Source organism: Melozone crissalis, unplaced genomic scaffold (genome assembly GCF_028551555.1).
Source record: "Melozone crissalis strain CALT ecotype California unplaced genomic scaffold, PUWL_Pcris_2 ptg000014l_1, whole genome shotgun sequence".
In the NCBI taxonomy this organism is placed as follows: domain Eukaryota; kingdom Metazoa; phylum Chordata; class Aves; order Passeriformes; family Passerellidae; genus Melozone; species Melozone crissalis.
Genome location: NW_026535792.1, coordinates 8,573,919 through 8,589,745, shown reverse-complemented (window position 1 = coordinate 8,589,745; position 15,827 = coordinate 8,573,919). Strand labels below are relative to the sequence as shown.

The window sequence follows — 15,827 nt, the reverse complement described above, 5'->3', positions numbered from 1 at the left end:
AACGCTGGCCCTGTTAATGGCACACATAAATTAGATTCTAGCCATAGAAAAGGAAATGGCTCTGGCTATAAAGGCAATTACAGTTTGATGGCCGCTTCCTCCAATTCACACACACTCAGAGATTTGCTGCTGGAAACTCATAAAGCACTTGGTGTTTTAGCACCCTGGCAAAGGATATTCAGCAATGCAAATGTCCCAGTGACCCGAGGGGGATCTGTGAGGACAACACTTGCTGGCTCTGGAGCTGGTGGATTCTTGTGGCTCATAAGAAACACAAACTGCACTGCTCAATATGACATTTGTGAGTGTTCTGCTACAGCCCCATTCTCACCAGGTCTCTGCTGCCAGCTTATCCCATGGCTGCTTTAGGAGGTTTGGGTCACTCCAAGGTAAGGCAGCTCTGGCTGGGAATTGGACACCAGATATCAGCGTGGCAGCCATTCCCACCAGGGTTATCACAATACCCCTCCTAAAGGGGCTTTTTCCTTCTTCTCCTCTTTGCTAGGATTGATATCAGGGGCCTGGCTCAGAAACAGAAACTGCAGCAAATCATATGTTTTCAAGTGCAAAAAAAATATCAGCTCTGGCCAGGGCAGGAAATGGCCTTCAAAGAGCACAACACACACTTGCCCAGACTCTTCCTTGCTGCTGGGATGCATAGTTTTATGTCTGCTCCATCAGTACCTGCTTATTCAGCATTACTGAACCACATAAAACTGATCTGTGACCAGGCTGAGCCAGGAAAGGTGGTGCATTTCACTGTTTTCTTTTCAAAGCACTTCATCTTTAATATTTAAAAAAATAGGTTTTATTTTTAGTTATTTGCATCTGTGTGTGTGTATTGTGACGATTTATTGCTGATCAGCATCACAAAGAGAAACAACCTGAGGCATCCTCAGCTCAGACAAAGCAAGTTTTGTTTGTGTAAAATAATGCCTGTGGTGGCTTAACATTTCATCTTCTTTTCAGTCCTGGCCATATGAAAGGTGCAAAGTGATATAAATAGTCTGAACCACAGCTATGCTCGCCATAAACACCAGACTGAACTCTGAGAGATGAAATAAGGCAAAACTCACTGGCAGTTGTCCAGCCACACATCTCCACCTCGCAGCCAGGCCCCGTGATCCTGATTCTTGTAGGCAATGAAGCCCTCAATTATTGCAGGTTCCCTGGGCTTCAGAGGATCAGCATCCTTGTGGGGGCTGTACCTGCAAGCAGAGGGAGAGAGGAAAGGTTGGTTGGAGAGGGAAGGTGGCCTTGCTGCCTGAACATCTGCTTTATGGTAACTCAGGAACAGCTTTGGGACCACTCTCCATCCACGTAGCGTGTCTGCTCAAGCTGTGGTGGCCAGGCCCAGCTGCCAAGGGAAGGAAGGTCCAGGCAAGGCAGTTGTAAAGACCTGCTCCAAGTTTCCTTTCACCATTCCGGTGTTGTATTGCTGATATATTGCTGAAAGCATGGAAAGTTTATTATTGCTCCCAGAAGTTCCAGATATATTTATTTTTAATCTCTTACTGCTATCCTTTAGCATGTGCCTGTTATTTAGATAAATATCCTTTTGTTTTCCCTTTTGAGCATTCTTATCTCCTAACTCTGGCTATAGTGTGGCCATGAGTACCACTGCCAAATTTTTCTTGCTGTGGAAAGGAATTTGAAAATCTTGGAGAGGGGCTGAGAGTATGTCCTTCACTACTCCCACTACACAGGACACACGTACAAGATTTAGTGACCCTGAAGTTCTCAGTATGATGAAATATTGGCCTGATTTGGTGAAAAAAAGCAGACAGAAGCAGAAACTGCAGCAATGTGTGCCCTCAGTTGCTCCCTGAGAGCCACTGCTTGGGCCGCAGGATCTGAGCAAGGTGATGCTGAGCTTGGCTGTCATTTCCCCTGTCCTGAGGCTTCTTTCTGCTGTTGGAGGAGCATCCTCCATCACACTGCACAGCTTAGAAAACCTGACAGATGAGTATCCAACTCAGTGCCAGCAATGGATGGTCCAGAGATTAAAATTCATTCCTCACCATGGATAGCGAGGCCAAGCTGTCAAATTGCTAACAGATATTCAATAGCACTTTGCTTTGCTTAATAAGCCATCATATCAATCTAAAACTGAGCATCAGGCTGATAGGGTTCCAATAAATGAATATTGCTTTGGCAGCTTCATCACTGTGAATTTACTTTCAGAGACAGATTTAGTATCAGCTCTTGTGAATTCCCCAGGCATTGTTAAGTACAGATATTTTGAGATGGATTCCAATTTCATTCACATCCATGATAACTACAGGGTCCAGAATTTGACTTGGACATTTAATGCTGTTACTGAATGCAGAATAATCTCTCCAATTCTGTCACTGTCCAGCCTAGCTCACAGTTTGCTCCAGCCAGCCCAACTTCAGTCATTTATTCAGTTCAGTCTTGTCACGTGAAAGGTGGAAAATGTAATAAATAATCTGAGCTGCAGTTTGTGCTGCTGGGTAATCCCCGAGCACAACCACGAGTGCATTATGAATTGTTTGCCTTCCAAGGGCCATTCCTGCCCTTGTATGGCAAGGGGAGAAATTGCCTTTTCTAACCACTAACTGCGCCTGTGGCAGCAGGCAGCTCCCCAAGGCACGTGTTCAGCTGCTTGGAAAAGCAGCATCAGACTCCCAAGAGCAGGCTGCTCTTAAATTATTTTTTTAGCAGCTACTTTTACCATTGAATTAATCACTTCAATTAACTGAGCATTTGAATAATGTAAATAACATTCCCTTTTGAACATCTTTTAGCATCAGCTGCTAGCTAGGTTGATGTGGATAACTGATATCTGAGCTCCTGGCTGGGCTCCCCTGGGAAGGAAGATGGATCCCACCCCAGTAATGCTTACTACAGTGGTCTGGGTAACCCACACCCCAGAGATGAGAAGGAGATAGAGTTGTCATTCTCCCTTGCTGAGCAGAGGCTTTCAACAGGTTTCTCCTCTTTACATGGTTTCTTCTGTCAAGAAATGCAGTTGTGGGGGAATGTAGGTTAGGGTGCAACTGGAGGCAATTGGTCTGTTAGGAAAGAAACTATGAAATTTGAGAATATTTAAGTCCTTTTACATGTCTGGGGGTTGGTAACTAAGAGCCAGACTCAACCTCTGATGAGATATAAGGGTGCAAGTGCAGCCCTTTCATCAGCCTCCTCTGGGGCCAGCTCTGGGGAGGGAGTGGGTTCTCAGAAGCCACCAGACCACACTAGGTCTGCTGATATGATCCAGTCTACAGAGATGTTTCCATTATTTCTAAATTACTCCATTAGACCACAGAGAGGCTGTGCACAGCAGCAGAAATGGAGAATAGCTCTGTGTATTTAATTGTGATTGTTACTGCAGTGTCAAATTTGGAACTGGACTGAAATGTAAAATCAAAGCATGGCATAAGCGCTCCCTGTTCAAGCAGGTTCTAAAAGAATGAACAAAATTAATAGCATTCCCAAGGAATACTGAAATTTCTTAGTTCTAAGAAACTCTTGCAGGAACTCCTGCCCAGAGGGACTGCTGACCAGGCAGTGAATTTTCTTCCTTATCTAAAAAATTCAAAAATCAATGGAACACCCTACAGCAGATGTGATATCCAAGCCAGCTCAGCTCAGAGCTAAAGAACAAGGATGAACCCAGAAGGGTGTGGGTGTTGAGGGTCCCTTATAAAGGAGAATGGAGAGATGAAGTCAGAAATGGCAAGGGGTATCTAAGTGAAGACCCTTTCCTCAAAAAGAGCCATTCCAAAGGCATTGCAATGATCCCTGTGAGCTTGCCTGGGGCAAATTCACAGTTTTCAGTCAGTGTTTTAGAGAAGTCTTTTCCAAATAAAGCTATGCAAAACACTTTACCTCCCAGAAATCAGTGTCAGGATAGGTCTCTTGTCCTTGGCAGAGGCTGGGGTGGTTTTAACACCATTATCGATGATCATTCCAGCCTAAAGGAAAACAGAAATGCAATTATCACAGTATATAAATTTTACAGCTCTTTCCATCTCCAGACTCTACTCCCAATTGTTCTAAGCCAAAGTCACCCCCATGATGCTAAGAACAGCTTCTGTCAATAGCATGCGAAACAGAGGGCTGCCAGGACTACCCAGACTTTCATATAACCCCCAAAATTGCTGCAAATTTCCAAAGCTGCACTTTTCTCATAATTGCATGTATTCCCACACACCTAAACTTCAGCTTCAGTCTAAAACCCTCAGTAACACAACATGGCACGCTAAGGAGCAAATCAGCAGAGACAGTGATTAGACACAGCGGCCGTGTTTATCCCTCCAGAAGCTGTTCAGGTAATTGCCAGCATTGGCAGCTGAGGTGCATCATTAGACAGGCTGCCAGCAGATGCTCCTGGAGGCAGTATTTCAGGAGCACAGAGGCAGGGAAGCAGCCTGAGCAGAGGGGAGAGCCGCTCTGGATGCCCAAGTGCCAAGCAGAGCAGGTGCCAGCTGGCCGCGAGCACTCCCGCGAGCTGCCTTATCTGAGCCACAAACAAGCAGAGCTGCAGAGCTCCAAGGGAACAGAAGGCACAGGCACTAATAGCTTGTGGAGCTGGAGGGAGGGATGGGGTTTGATTTGAGGGCAGCATTCCCATTGCTGCAGACTCACCCGGTAGTTGGAGTGCGCGCGGTTGTTGGAGAATTTCCCCATGGGCATGTGCTCTGAGTAGCCAGGGGAGTACATGCCTGCCGAGGGGCCTGTGGGCACGTGGTGCAGCACAAACCAAAAGCCTGTTTCCTGAGAGAGAGAAGGGACAGCTGAGACTTTGCTGACAAGAACATAGGCCCGGGGATTTCAGGACAAACCACAGCCATTGATCCATGTAACGCTCTATGGAAGAGTTTAACGCACACAAAGAATTTAACGCACATGAAGAGTTTAACACACATGAACTTGCTCTTACATTGTAACCCATGTAAGAGTTTAACGCACATGAAGAGTTTAACGCACATGAAGATGCAAGAACATTGTATCCCATGTAAGAGTTTAACGCAAATGAACATCGATATTCACCCTTCTGATCTTCAGGATGCCTCAGGTTAAGTTTTGGCATCAATACTGGAGCATAAGCGAGACTTTCCAAACTTAAAAATCAAATAATTTTTGTTTAGTTGCCTAAAAATTTAATAAGGAGCCCTAATACAGGTACCCAAGATTTGAAAGTTTTGGAAAGACCACACCTCTCTGTTTTCTTGTTTTTATGTCTTCTCAGGACAATAAGGGCTCCTGATGTGACCAAAAATGTCTGTGGAATTAGCATTAGGGCTGCCTGAAATTTCAGAGCACCATTACTGTACTGCAATCAACAACATAATTGCTAAAGGCTTCTCTGAGACTCCACAGTCACATTTATTTAATTTATTCAGGCTGCACACTGTGGAATTTTGTTAAATCTAGCTCTAGAAACAGCAAGTGACAAGAAGTTTGGTGCAAAAGTAAAACCATTCTTTTTATTGGTGGCACCAGCCACATTAATGTGTGTCTCCATCAAGCAAATTTAAAATGCCTGTGTCACAAAAGCAGGTTTTATTCCAGTGAGAGCCTCCCTCTGCCTTGTGGGACTGTCACTGGCCTGGGCTGTTACCAAATAAGAAACTTGTGCACTCACTTCAGATCCAGCAGCTGCACAGTTTATAAGGTTGTTGTGTGGGTTGGCTATCCAGAAGGTTGACACAGCACTGCAGGTCAGAAAAACAAAGAATGACATGAAAATGACACTTTGAGCACATACCAGAGTCACCCATAAACTCCCCCAGTGCAGACAGGGCTGATACCTCCCCAGATAAGGGGCCTTGCCCAGGGGCAAGAGGAATGTGTTTTTTCCTTCTCTTCTCATACCTCATGTCCTCTGTGGTTTGATAGAGAACATGGTCTTATCTTTTAAAACACCACATATTAAATGAGGAATTTCAACTGCAATTCCAAGCCTGCTATGAAGCTGTCAGATGTCAATCATGGTTTATGATAAGGTAAATATGTTGTTGCACAAGTCACAGAAAAGAACTTTGCCCCCACATAAGCCCTTGGGTTCATTAGAGACTTGTTTAATCAAGGAAACCAATGAATTGCCCACCAAGTGTTCCCCCATATCTGCCTGTTCCAAGAGCTGCTGGGATTGATTAACTTGATTTGCTCCCGCCCTCCTGCACATTTCTTTTGGGACAAAAGCATTCCATTTGTCTAGTGCACATAAAAGACTCTCAACTGAAAGATTCCTGTCGCAGACATTTTTTCACAGAAATCCTTTCTTTCAGATTTCTGCATTTTCTGGGAAGCTGAGGGCCCCAGAAGAAGAATGTAAACAATTGTTATCAGCTGCTGTGGAATGTAACAGGGACACCTTGATTGGCTCATGTTTGTATGTTTATAATTGAGGGCCAATCACAAGAGCAAGCCAGGGGACCGAGTCCCTGGGCACAACTTTGTTTGGGATTCTTTTTTTTCTATTCTTGGCTTAGCAAGCATCTGCAACTTCTCTCTTTATTCTATTTAGTATAGTCATAATGTATTTTATATCATATATCAATAAATCCAGCCTTCTGATCAAGCAACAAGATTCACCGTCTCTCTCTCACCAGCAGCGACCCACTCAGGCGCAGTAACATCTGGTGACCCCTCGTGTCAGAGCAAAAATTAATTTGATAAGACCAGAGGAGCAAAATTGCTGCACTGGGTAAAAATCCTGTATGTGTAGCATTTGATGGTTGCTTTGAAGCGACCACAGAAGTGGATTCAAGCCAGGAGCTGAAGAACTGTCTGATTTGGACAGAGTTCACAGCCAAGGCTAACCACAACAGAACCTTCTTCTGGAAAACCTTCAGGAAAGATGATGGAAAAGAGCAGCAGACCTGTGGAGCTGGCCAGAGCAAGCTGGACTCTTTCAAAAGGTACTGTGGGCTTTTCTATCCCTGATGAACCAGCCCTTCGTAGCTTGTGGCTGTTTGTATGGCAGACACATGCCTTGCCAGAAGAGATTCAATTCTCCCCTTCAGAGGAGAAACTTATAGCCCTCTGGAACCATTGGTCTAGAGAAGATGGTTGCTTTTTGTCAGAAACAGATCTCTATAAATTCTTTAGATGGGCAAAGCTTTTTGGGTTCTTTACTGATGTCCTGTACGCTTTAGATGCTTTTGTCTGGGAGTGCATGGACTCCATTTTCCAGTTCGTCTGGAGCCAGGGACGTGTCCTGCCTTCTATCTACCCAGCATTTATACAGCTTTTCCCACTTCTGAAACGCAGAACAGCTTGTTTCCAATGGATTTCTAATTGTTATGGCCAGGCACCGTTTCCCCCCTCCTTGGCAGAAGACCCGGTGGGTGATGACTTTGGGCTTTTCCCCCCGCCCTGCTTCGCGGCGGGGGGGGCTGAAACTTCGCTGGGCGAAGAAGTTTTTTTCACTCTTGCTCCGGAGCATGCTCAGATGGAGTTTTCTCCTTCCCCCCCTTCTCTCTCTCCGGGGGGATGGGAGTGGCCGCTCAAGCCAGCGCCGGCCTCTCAGACTCCGCCTTCAGCCATGGGGGCGGCACCGGTCTCTGATGTTTCTCCGGTCCTGCCAGAGCCGTCACTCCAGGAGATCCCGTCTCCGCCTCTCCAGGCTGTCCCGCCCGCGGTTTCACCGGCCTCCCCGCCCCCTGAGCTGTTGCTAGGCAACGACGAGGATGCGTCTCCAGCTTCCGGCTCAGCGTCGGAGAAGGCAGAAGAGACAGCACTTCCTGTGCTTGAGCTGTTGCTAAGCAACAGCGATGCTCCGCCGCTTCTCCCGGCTCCACTGTTGCCTGTGCCGTGCCTGCCGCCGCTTCCTTCGGCCTCCTCACCGCCTCAAGCCAAGACAGTCCTTGTTCAGGACGATGTTGGAGACGGCCCCGAATCCGCGGGACCCTCGGGACCCTCGGGGCGGCCCGCGGCGGATCCCACGCTCAGCGCGGTTCCCTCCCCAGTTCCGGCCCCCCCCTCGCCGCTCGGACTGGCCGCTCCAGCGGCTCTGGCGTTGTCGGAGGCTCTGTCCTCCGTGTCGGCGTCAGAGACTGCCATGGCACCGGCGGCTGGTTCGAGCCCGGACCGTCCCGGACCGGCTGCCCCAGCAGCTGCCCCGGCCGGGGGTCTCTCCTTCGGTGGAGCGGGGGCTGCCCGCCAGCTGACTCTTGCGGCAGCCCGGCTGCCGGCTTTCAAGCTCGGTGGTTTGGGGGGTGGTGTTTCGGTTGCTGTCCCATGGAGGCTGCCGCCTCTCCTGCGTCCTAGTGGCATGGGGGGGCAGGTGCATCCCGAGAGCCCTGCCTCTGATCCCCAGCCCGAAGGGGATGGGGATGGTGATGCCACGGGGCGGATGAGAGACAAACCCGATGCAGTGCAGGGGAAGATGGCACAGCTGGAGGAGACCATAGCTGGTTTGCTGTGGGAAACAAACATCTCCAGACCCCAGATGGGATTGCTGGGGAAGGCTTCTATTTCCTCACTGCTGGCATGCCTCAGTGGTTTTGGGGAAAGGAAGCGTCTCACTACCCGTGCTGCCATTGTGCTGGCAGCAGGGTTCAGGCCTGCGGGAATGCAGAGCCTGCCTTATGGGTTTGGCCTGGGCCATTGGGCTGAGAAAGTTTCTGGGCCAGGGCCAGCATTTGGCCTCCTGATGTTTCTGGGGGTTGTGGTCTATCCGACAGGCCCTGGTCCCCCCTTTGTGAGCCAGTTTTGGGGTTCCTGGTCCAGCATGGGCCAGGGCCCCCAGGGCCTTTCCTTCTCTGGCACTGCTCTGCTCGGCTTCTGCTCTTTTGCTCTTCAATCAAAAAAAAAAAAAAAAAAAAAAAAAAAAAAAAAAAAAAAAAAAAAAAATTTAAATTAAATAAAAAAGATTGAAAATAGCGGGCAGCAGCTCTGAAGCATTGAAGGGCCAGAAAGGACATTCCACAAACTGTTTAAAATTGTGTTATGACTGTCAATGGTTTTTTGATAACTATTGATAGGATTCCTTTTGCAGCAAGTTTGTTTTCAGGACCGAAAAGGACTCTCAGATGTCCAAAAGAAACAACTTCAGCTGATGGACTGTTCCTGAAACTCAGCTGCATGGACTTGAATTCTCTTTGCATTGTTTTTTGCATTTTCTTAGATTATAGGATTGTTTTAGTGATTTGTTAGTATTGTATATTTTACAGGTGAAGAAATTTCCTGTTCATTCCACATCAGCATTTTTTTTATTTTATACAATTTAGAAAGGTGAGATGTCGCAGACATTTTTTCACAGAAATCCTTTCTTTCAGATTTCTGCATTTTCTGGGAAGCTGAGGGCCCCAGAAGAAGAATGTAAACAATTGTTATCAGCTGCTGTGGAATGTAACAGGGACACCTTGATTGGCTCATGTTTGTATGTTTATAATTGAGGGCCAATCACAAGAGCAAGCCAGGGGACCGAGTCCCTGGGCACAACTTTGTTTGGGATTCTTTTTTTTCTATTCTTGGCTTAGCAAGCATCTGCAACTTCTCTCTTTATTCTATTTAGTATAGTCATAATGTATTTTATATCATATATCAATAAATCCAGCCTTCTGATCAAGCAACAAGATTCACCGTCTCTCTCTCACCAGCAGCGACCCACTCAGGCGCAGTAACAGATTCCCATCAAGGAGGACAGATCAATCCATCCATCACTGTCCATCCTGTGACATACAGAATTTGTTAACCAACAGGCATCCAGCACTTACAGCCAGCAGACTGGCCCCTAAATCTGCTGGGTGATATTTGCCCTTCTGCAGGATATGAACCTGTGGAACCTTTATGTCTATTTTTTTCTTGCCTGAAGGACTTCTTAGGGGCTTTAGGCCAACTGATTTTGCTGATGCACTTCCGTTTGTCTGACTTTATCATCAAAACAGCAAAATTTTTCTATTTTGGGGGTGGGACTGGCCTAGAAATAAACAAATTTGGATTATTTATAGACCACCTCCTGCTGTGTAGGCAAGGGCAAGGACAGTATTTCCACAGCGACCTGCCTTTCAGCCTAATCTGTTCTTCAGAGCCACATGGATTAGGCAGGTTACAGTGTCATTTGGCACAATCCTTTGTTTGAATTCCGAGCAGCAGCTCCCTGCCTGCCTCTCCCAAGCTGATGGAGCCACAGCTGGTGCTCATCCCCTGTCTCTGCACTGGGATTAGTGTTGGTGTTCTCATGCACTTCCAGGCTGGATGAGCCCAGTGCAAAACAAGCTGAGCTGTTTTTTCTGACCAGATCTTGAATTCTTTTATAAAGGAAGACAGGGCAGATCAAAGTACCATAACACCTTTCCATTAGAAAGCACTCATACATGCAACAGTGTTCAAAATTACACAAAAAATATGTCCCTACGACTAATAAACAAATTATCAGTGGAAAATGAGCACATTGGCTAATTAACCCTTATTTTAAGAATAGGGACATTAGGTGTATTTTATAAACAAACGCAGATGTGAAAAAGAGCATTGCATGAATTCCTCTCTCTCCCAGGCCAAACTAAAAAGTTAAAAATATCTCAGTTTGAACAAAACCTCAGCTTGTTCTGAGGACAAAATGGGTAATACTGAAATCTTTTCAAAATCAGCTGCCATTTGAGATGAGCACGAATGTCAGAACATGGCCCACTCTGAACTCAGCAACTTTTTGCTAAGCCATCAGCAAAATGATGGTTCAAGACTCTACAAAGCACAGGCAGGGCTTGCACACTTTGAAAGAAAGATTTAGGTAGCAACCATCTTAATGGACTTTATGAAAAAAGTTAAAAGTAAAAAGTTAGCCCTAGGTCTGTAGGCATCTGAATAGCACAAGGATAAAGACCCCAAGGAAACTGCTCTCCCAAATTTGGGACAAAGAGCCCAGACCCCTACAGACATCTACATAATCCCATACACAGAATGCTGTCTGTTATGGCTAAGTCCTGCAAGGAGAGGGAGATGGAGGAGATGGAGATGGAGATGGAGATGGAGATGGAGATGGAGAGAAGAGAAGAGAAGAGAAGAGAAGAGAAGAGAAGAGAAGAGAAGAGAAGAGAAGAGAAGAGAAGAGAGAAGGCTCCCACTCACCTGCAGTCCTGCCTGGGCTTAGGGATGTAGCCTGGGTAAGCTCCCTCAGTGATCAGCTTGCACATCCTGCTGTCGCGGTCGGAGGGGAGCAGGGTGCTGGGCTTCACCAGCAGCCCCAGGCAGTGCTCAAATGTATTGCGCTCCTCTGGTCCATCCTCCGTAAAGAAACAATGGCCTAGGGCGTCATAACCCACCACATCCTTCACCTGCATGAACAAAACAAGGGTCAGTGTTGAGGTTTTATGCTCAGCCACTGCACAATTAGAACAAACTTAGTGTGATGGCACGTAGGAGCCTCAGTTCCCTTTTGAACTCAAGATCTAGAACCAAAACCAAAAGCAAGATTCCTCTCAGCCCTTCAGAGCTTATAGTCAAAGCAATAACTCTAACACTTAATTAGAATTTGTCATCACCTAGGAAATGCTCATTCCATTCCTTTGTTTGCCTGAGAAATCAGAGACTGTCTTAGCATGAGGCTGGAAAAAACACAAGGTGGGGGATGAGGAGAGGAATTAGATGTTCAAATCACATCTGGGCTCATTCATCTTCATGTGGAGTTACATGGGCAGCTACATAAAATGCAGCTCAAAAATGCAGCTGAGATGAAAAATATTTTTCCAGGCTATCAGAGAGGCAGAAATTTGTTTTCCAGACAGGCTGGCTTGCTTTATTTTTAATGTGATCTTTTTCTTCAAGCTGTTGACAGAAGCTTTGCTTGACCCTGAGACAAATCAGCTGGTGTTAATCAGTGCTGCTCTGGTTTTGGTTTGGATGCTGGTAACATCAGGACACTGCTGGTTGGGCAGAACAACAGTGTTGTTCTGAATATCTGAGAGCAGGAATGTGAGCTTGAAGCCTAAGGATGGGACAGGATGGGAAGCAGCAAATCAGTTGTCAGTGGATATATCTGGGATATAGAAAATTAATGTCAGGTCTCCATCGACCAGGGCAAGGTCTGGATCTCCTGGGCTCTTTCCTTGCTGCTCCCATCAGTCACCACTCATCAATCACCTTGGACTCAGGAAACCTCCCCAACAAAGGTTAATCTGCCACAGAAGTGTTCCTCTAAAGGCTTCTGATGGAACAGTAATTGTCAGGGGACAAGGGACAGCATTAACCCTGATAGAAGCCCTGTTCATCATGGTGTCACTTGGAGAGACCAAGTACATGGGCATCCAAGTGCTTGAATTGCTTTTGTAAACAGGCTTGAGACTTCTTTGTCACCTTCACACCTCATTCCTGGGGCAAGGAGCACCAATTTCAAATAAAATCCCAGTATTAGTGTTGAAATGATTACAAATATGTTTTCACACGAGAACAAACACTTTGCTTGCCAAATCTATTACTGGCTTACAACCATACAGACTTCTATTATGTAGCATCCATGTTGCAGTGTAAATACTCAAATCTCTGAGCACAAGTCATCACAGCCAATTAAACACTGCTAAAATGACCTGCAAAAATGGTACATTCCATTAAGCTACCTCACTGAAATTCACTGTTAACTTCCCATTCTAATAAATTATATATTTTGCAAGGTTTAGCCTTCTTTATTTAGGTGTAAAACATATATACTAAAGAAGAATTACCTATCCCAGCCTTGTTACGACAAAAGTTTACAGGACAGAACATTTCAAGAGAATGAGTAACACTCAGAAGAAGGTTTCCAACATGTAGAGGAAGTCTTTTAACCACAGAGATATCAGAATTCCATAGAAACTGCCACCAAATCCTATCAGCTTTCTCTCACAGGACAGTAATACCAAAAAGGCACATAAGCAATGGTGTTGGGACATTTAGATGATGGAGGCAGTTTCCCTAGAGAAATGTTTGCCACTTGAGCCATTTATCTTTCCAGCTGGCACAACATTGCACCAGGACAGGGGCATGGAACACTGCAGTGACCAGACTCAGCAGGGGCCAAGCATGGGATGCTATCCCAGGGAATCACATCTCCCAGAGCAGTGAGAGAGAACAGAGCAGGGTGAGAGGCTCAGAGCCAATGCCTGTTGCTCTCCTAACTCATCCCTGAAAGCCCACGGAACAAGAGGGAGTTAGAGCCAGGGATCTGGTCCCTTAGGCATTTGTCACCTTCTCTTTGATTGATTATTTCCCCACAGGCCATCTCTCAGTCACCTCTGACTTATTTCATGCACAAGCCCACTGCTGAAATGCTTGCATAGCAAACAAGATGCTTGTTCCAGAATCACTCTTCTAATGTATTTAATTTTTTCTCTGATTAAAACCTTGCTAATAGTCCATAATCTTACATTAACCATGAGCAATTTAGAGCCAGATAATGCCCTTTCTGGCAAAACAATTGTTGTGAAGCATAGCTGGGTTAGTAAAAGCAGACACCACTGAAGCTGTTAGATAGCACAACCTCTTATTCCATGCAGTACAGGTCTCCCCTGGATCCTGCCAGACTTTACTGACCCCCATTTAGTTTCCTTCCCCAGTGGCTGCTTCTACTTTAGCTTGAACACAGGGATCCAATGGAGAATGGGAATCAGAGCAAAGTTCTATCCCTGGGATTGCAGTGGTGTAACTAGGTGGTTTTTTGGCCAATATATTGCAGAAAACATTGGGTAACTATTGCATTTTAAAACAATAATTATGGTGAGAAACTAATTTCTACAGACAAGGACTCTCTGTGCCTCTCAGCTAATATGAATTTACAGGCAAGTGCAACCCATCAATGAGGAGAGCTAATGTTGAGACAGAGACTTCTAACAGACTGTGCAGACACGCAGAAAAATACCTGTCATCAGAAATAACTGGATACTCTTTTCTCCTAGACTTTTCAGAATCTATGAGTATCTCTGAAGTGACATGAGAAAAGTGACAGCAAAGCAAGCAGGAGAAATTGTATGTAAATTACCTGCCTCCTTTAATGACAGTATAAAACAACTGATGCCCCTCTCCCATTTATTAAAAACATTTTCACAGGGGCTCTGCAACACTCATGCAAGAAGCAGCTCTGAAATCAAGAGCTCAATGTTAAGGACATCATTCAGTGCTGTGCTATGCTGAGGTTTAATAATCCAGCTAGAATTTTTATGGCTATTCCCAAAATGTGCACATCATTAAGGCAAATCTTCCCTCAGCAAAGTACACTTTGGATCTACCTGATCTCAGAGGGAATGGATGTGACCTGGGGAAAGACAGAGCTCATCTCTGTTTTCATGAGTGGTGTTCCTGCATGTAGAAACAGCTGGTGCTGCCCAAGTAAAAAGACAATAGGCAGCTGGGAAATGTGTACAATAACTACTGCAGTCATCAGAAACCCATGTGGGTGTCTTTGAATATATCTGGGGGAGAAGGAAGAGGAAAGGAAGGAAATGAGAGTCAGAAAACAGATGAGGAGATTGTGCTGGGATCACCTGATGGATCAAGGTGTGGAGCTGCTGACTGCAGATGTGTATCAGAGCCATGGAACAATACCTAAGTGATGCAACATTTGGAGCACATTTTCTGTGATGCAACTGAACAAACTTGATCAGATTGCTTTAATTCACTGAGGCTTTCTTTTCAGCCATCAGCAATAATGATGAGGTTAAAAAAACCCAAAACAAGTAAAGCTAAATCTTCATATTCACACATTTTGAGAAACTAAAATCAAGAAGGATTATATTGACTAAATAATGTCCTAAATTACAAGATTTCTCTTGGGTGCCTTGTCACAGAGGCAAAGTATGATCATTTAGGGAATTGTGGTTGTTCAATAACAGCAAGAGAATCAGGTCACTTTCATCAGTTATATCAGCCTGTCTAAATTTCACTTTGCCACCTCAGCTGGAAAAGTTTGAGCACATAGACTCCTATGTCACAGATCCCCCATGGCACAGTTGTTGCCCAGAGAAAGCACAAGGGACAAAACTATTTCCAAATTCTCTGCATGAACCCATCCCTCTGACTGACAAGAAAAATGCCAGGCTCTGGGTATTTGGTTTGGCACAAACCAACTCTGCACATTCATTGTGAACCAAGCCCCTCTACTGGCAGCTTCAGACTGGGCAAATGCCACATGACCCTGAGTGACTTATATAATTTATACAGTGAAATGTCTCTCCATTTCAGAAGCATGTTCATGGTAGGTTTTCAAGATCACGTTATAAACTTAGAAGGACAGAGGTCAAACCCAAAACCTCAGATTCATAAATAGCAGATAAAAGCTGGTTTGCTTCTGGAACTGCAATTTAAGTGCCCTTTGTTCAACTTCTGTGCATTTTAATTATCCTGGGACTCTCCCTTCAAGTGTTGGCACTTCCAGAGGTATGAACTCCTAATGCACAGTCACCATCCAGGTTACAACTGCCAATTATGTTTCCACTTAAAATTCTGTTATATATAGCAGCAGGGCTCTTGACAGTACAAATTCTCCTCTTCAGGGCTTGGATATACTTTTTTCTTTTGGAATACACTGCTATTTCACTGAATGAGTGAGAGTCCTTTGCCTAGAGAAATCCTGCACCTTTAAGATTTGCTTCTTGAAGATCATCCAGTCCCTCTGGACTCTTCTGCCCTCTCAAGGCACTCTGTCAACCAGGTTCCCAAACAGGCCAAACTCTGCCCTCTGGAATTCCAGGGCAGCAGTTCTGCTGATGCCCCTCCTTACTTCTCCAAGAATAGAAAACTGCTGTAATTTTGTGATCACCATGCCTAAGACAGCCTCTAATCATCACATCACCCACAAGTCCCTTTCTGCTCACAACCAACAGGTCCAGCATGCTTACCCCAAAAACAAAGGCACCCCTAGATTTGGGGAGAATCTGAACATGTTC

General features: G+C 45.4%; 1 protein-coding gene across 1 annotated transcript in view; it reads right to left on the bottom strand.

Annotated features, from left to right (window-relative positions):
- The window catches only part of CEMIP (cell migration inducing hyaluronidase 1), an 89,136-nt gene that overhangs the window by 11,199 nt on the left and 62,110 nt on the right, over positions 1-15,827 (bottom strand). Inside the window, exons 20-24 of the mRNA XM_054272701.1 lie at positions 11,044-11,249; positions 5,612-5,681; positions 4,612-4,740; positions 3,853-3,938; positions 1,077-1,208 (exon numbers count right to left, since the gene is read on the bottom strand). Coding sequence (XP_054128676.1) covers positions 1,077-1,208; positions 3,853-3,938; positions 4,612-4,740; positions 5,612-5,681; positions 11,044-11,249 — 623 coding nt within the window. The remainder of the gene's footprint in view (positions 1-1,076; positions 1,209-3,852; positions 3,939-4,611; positions 4,741-5,611; positions 5,682-11,043; positions 11,250-15,827) is intronic.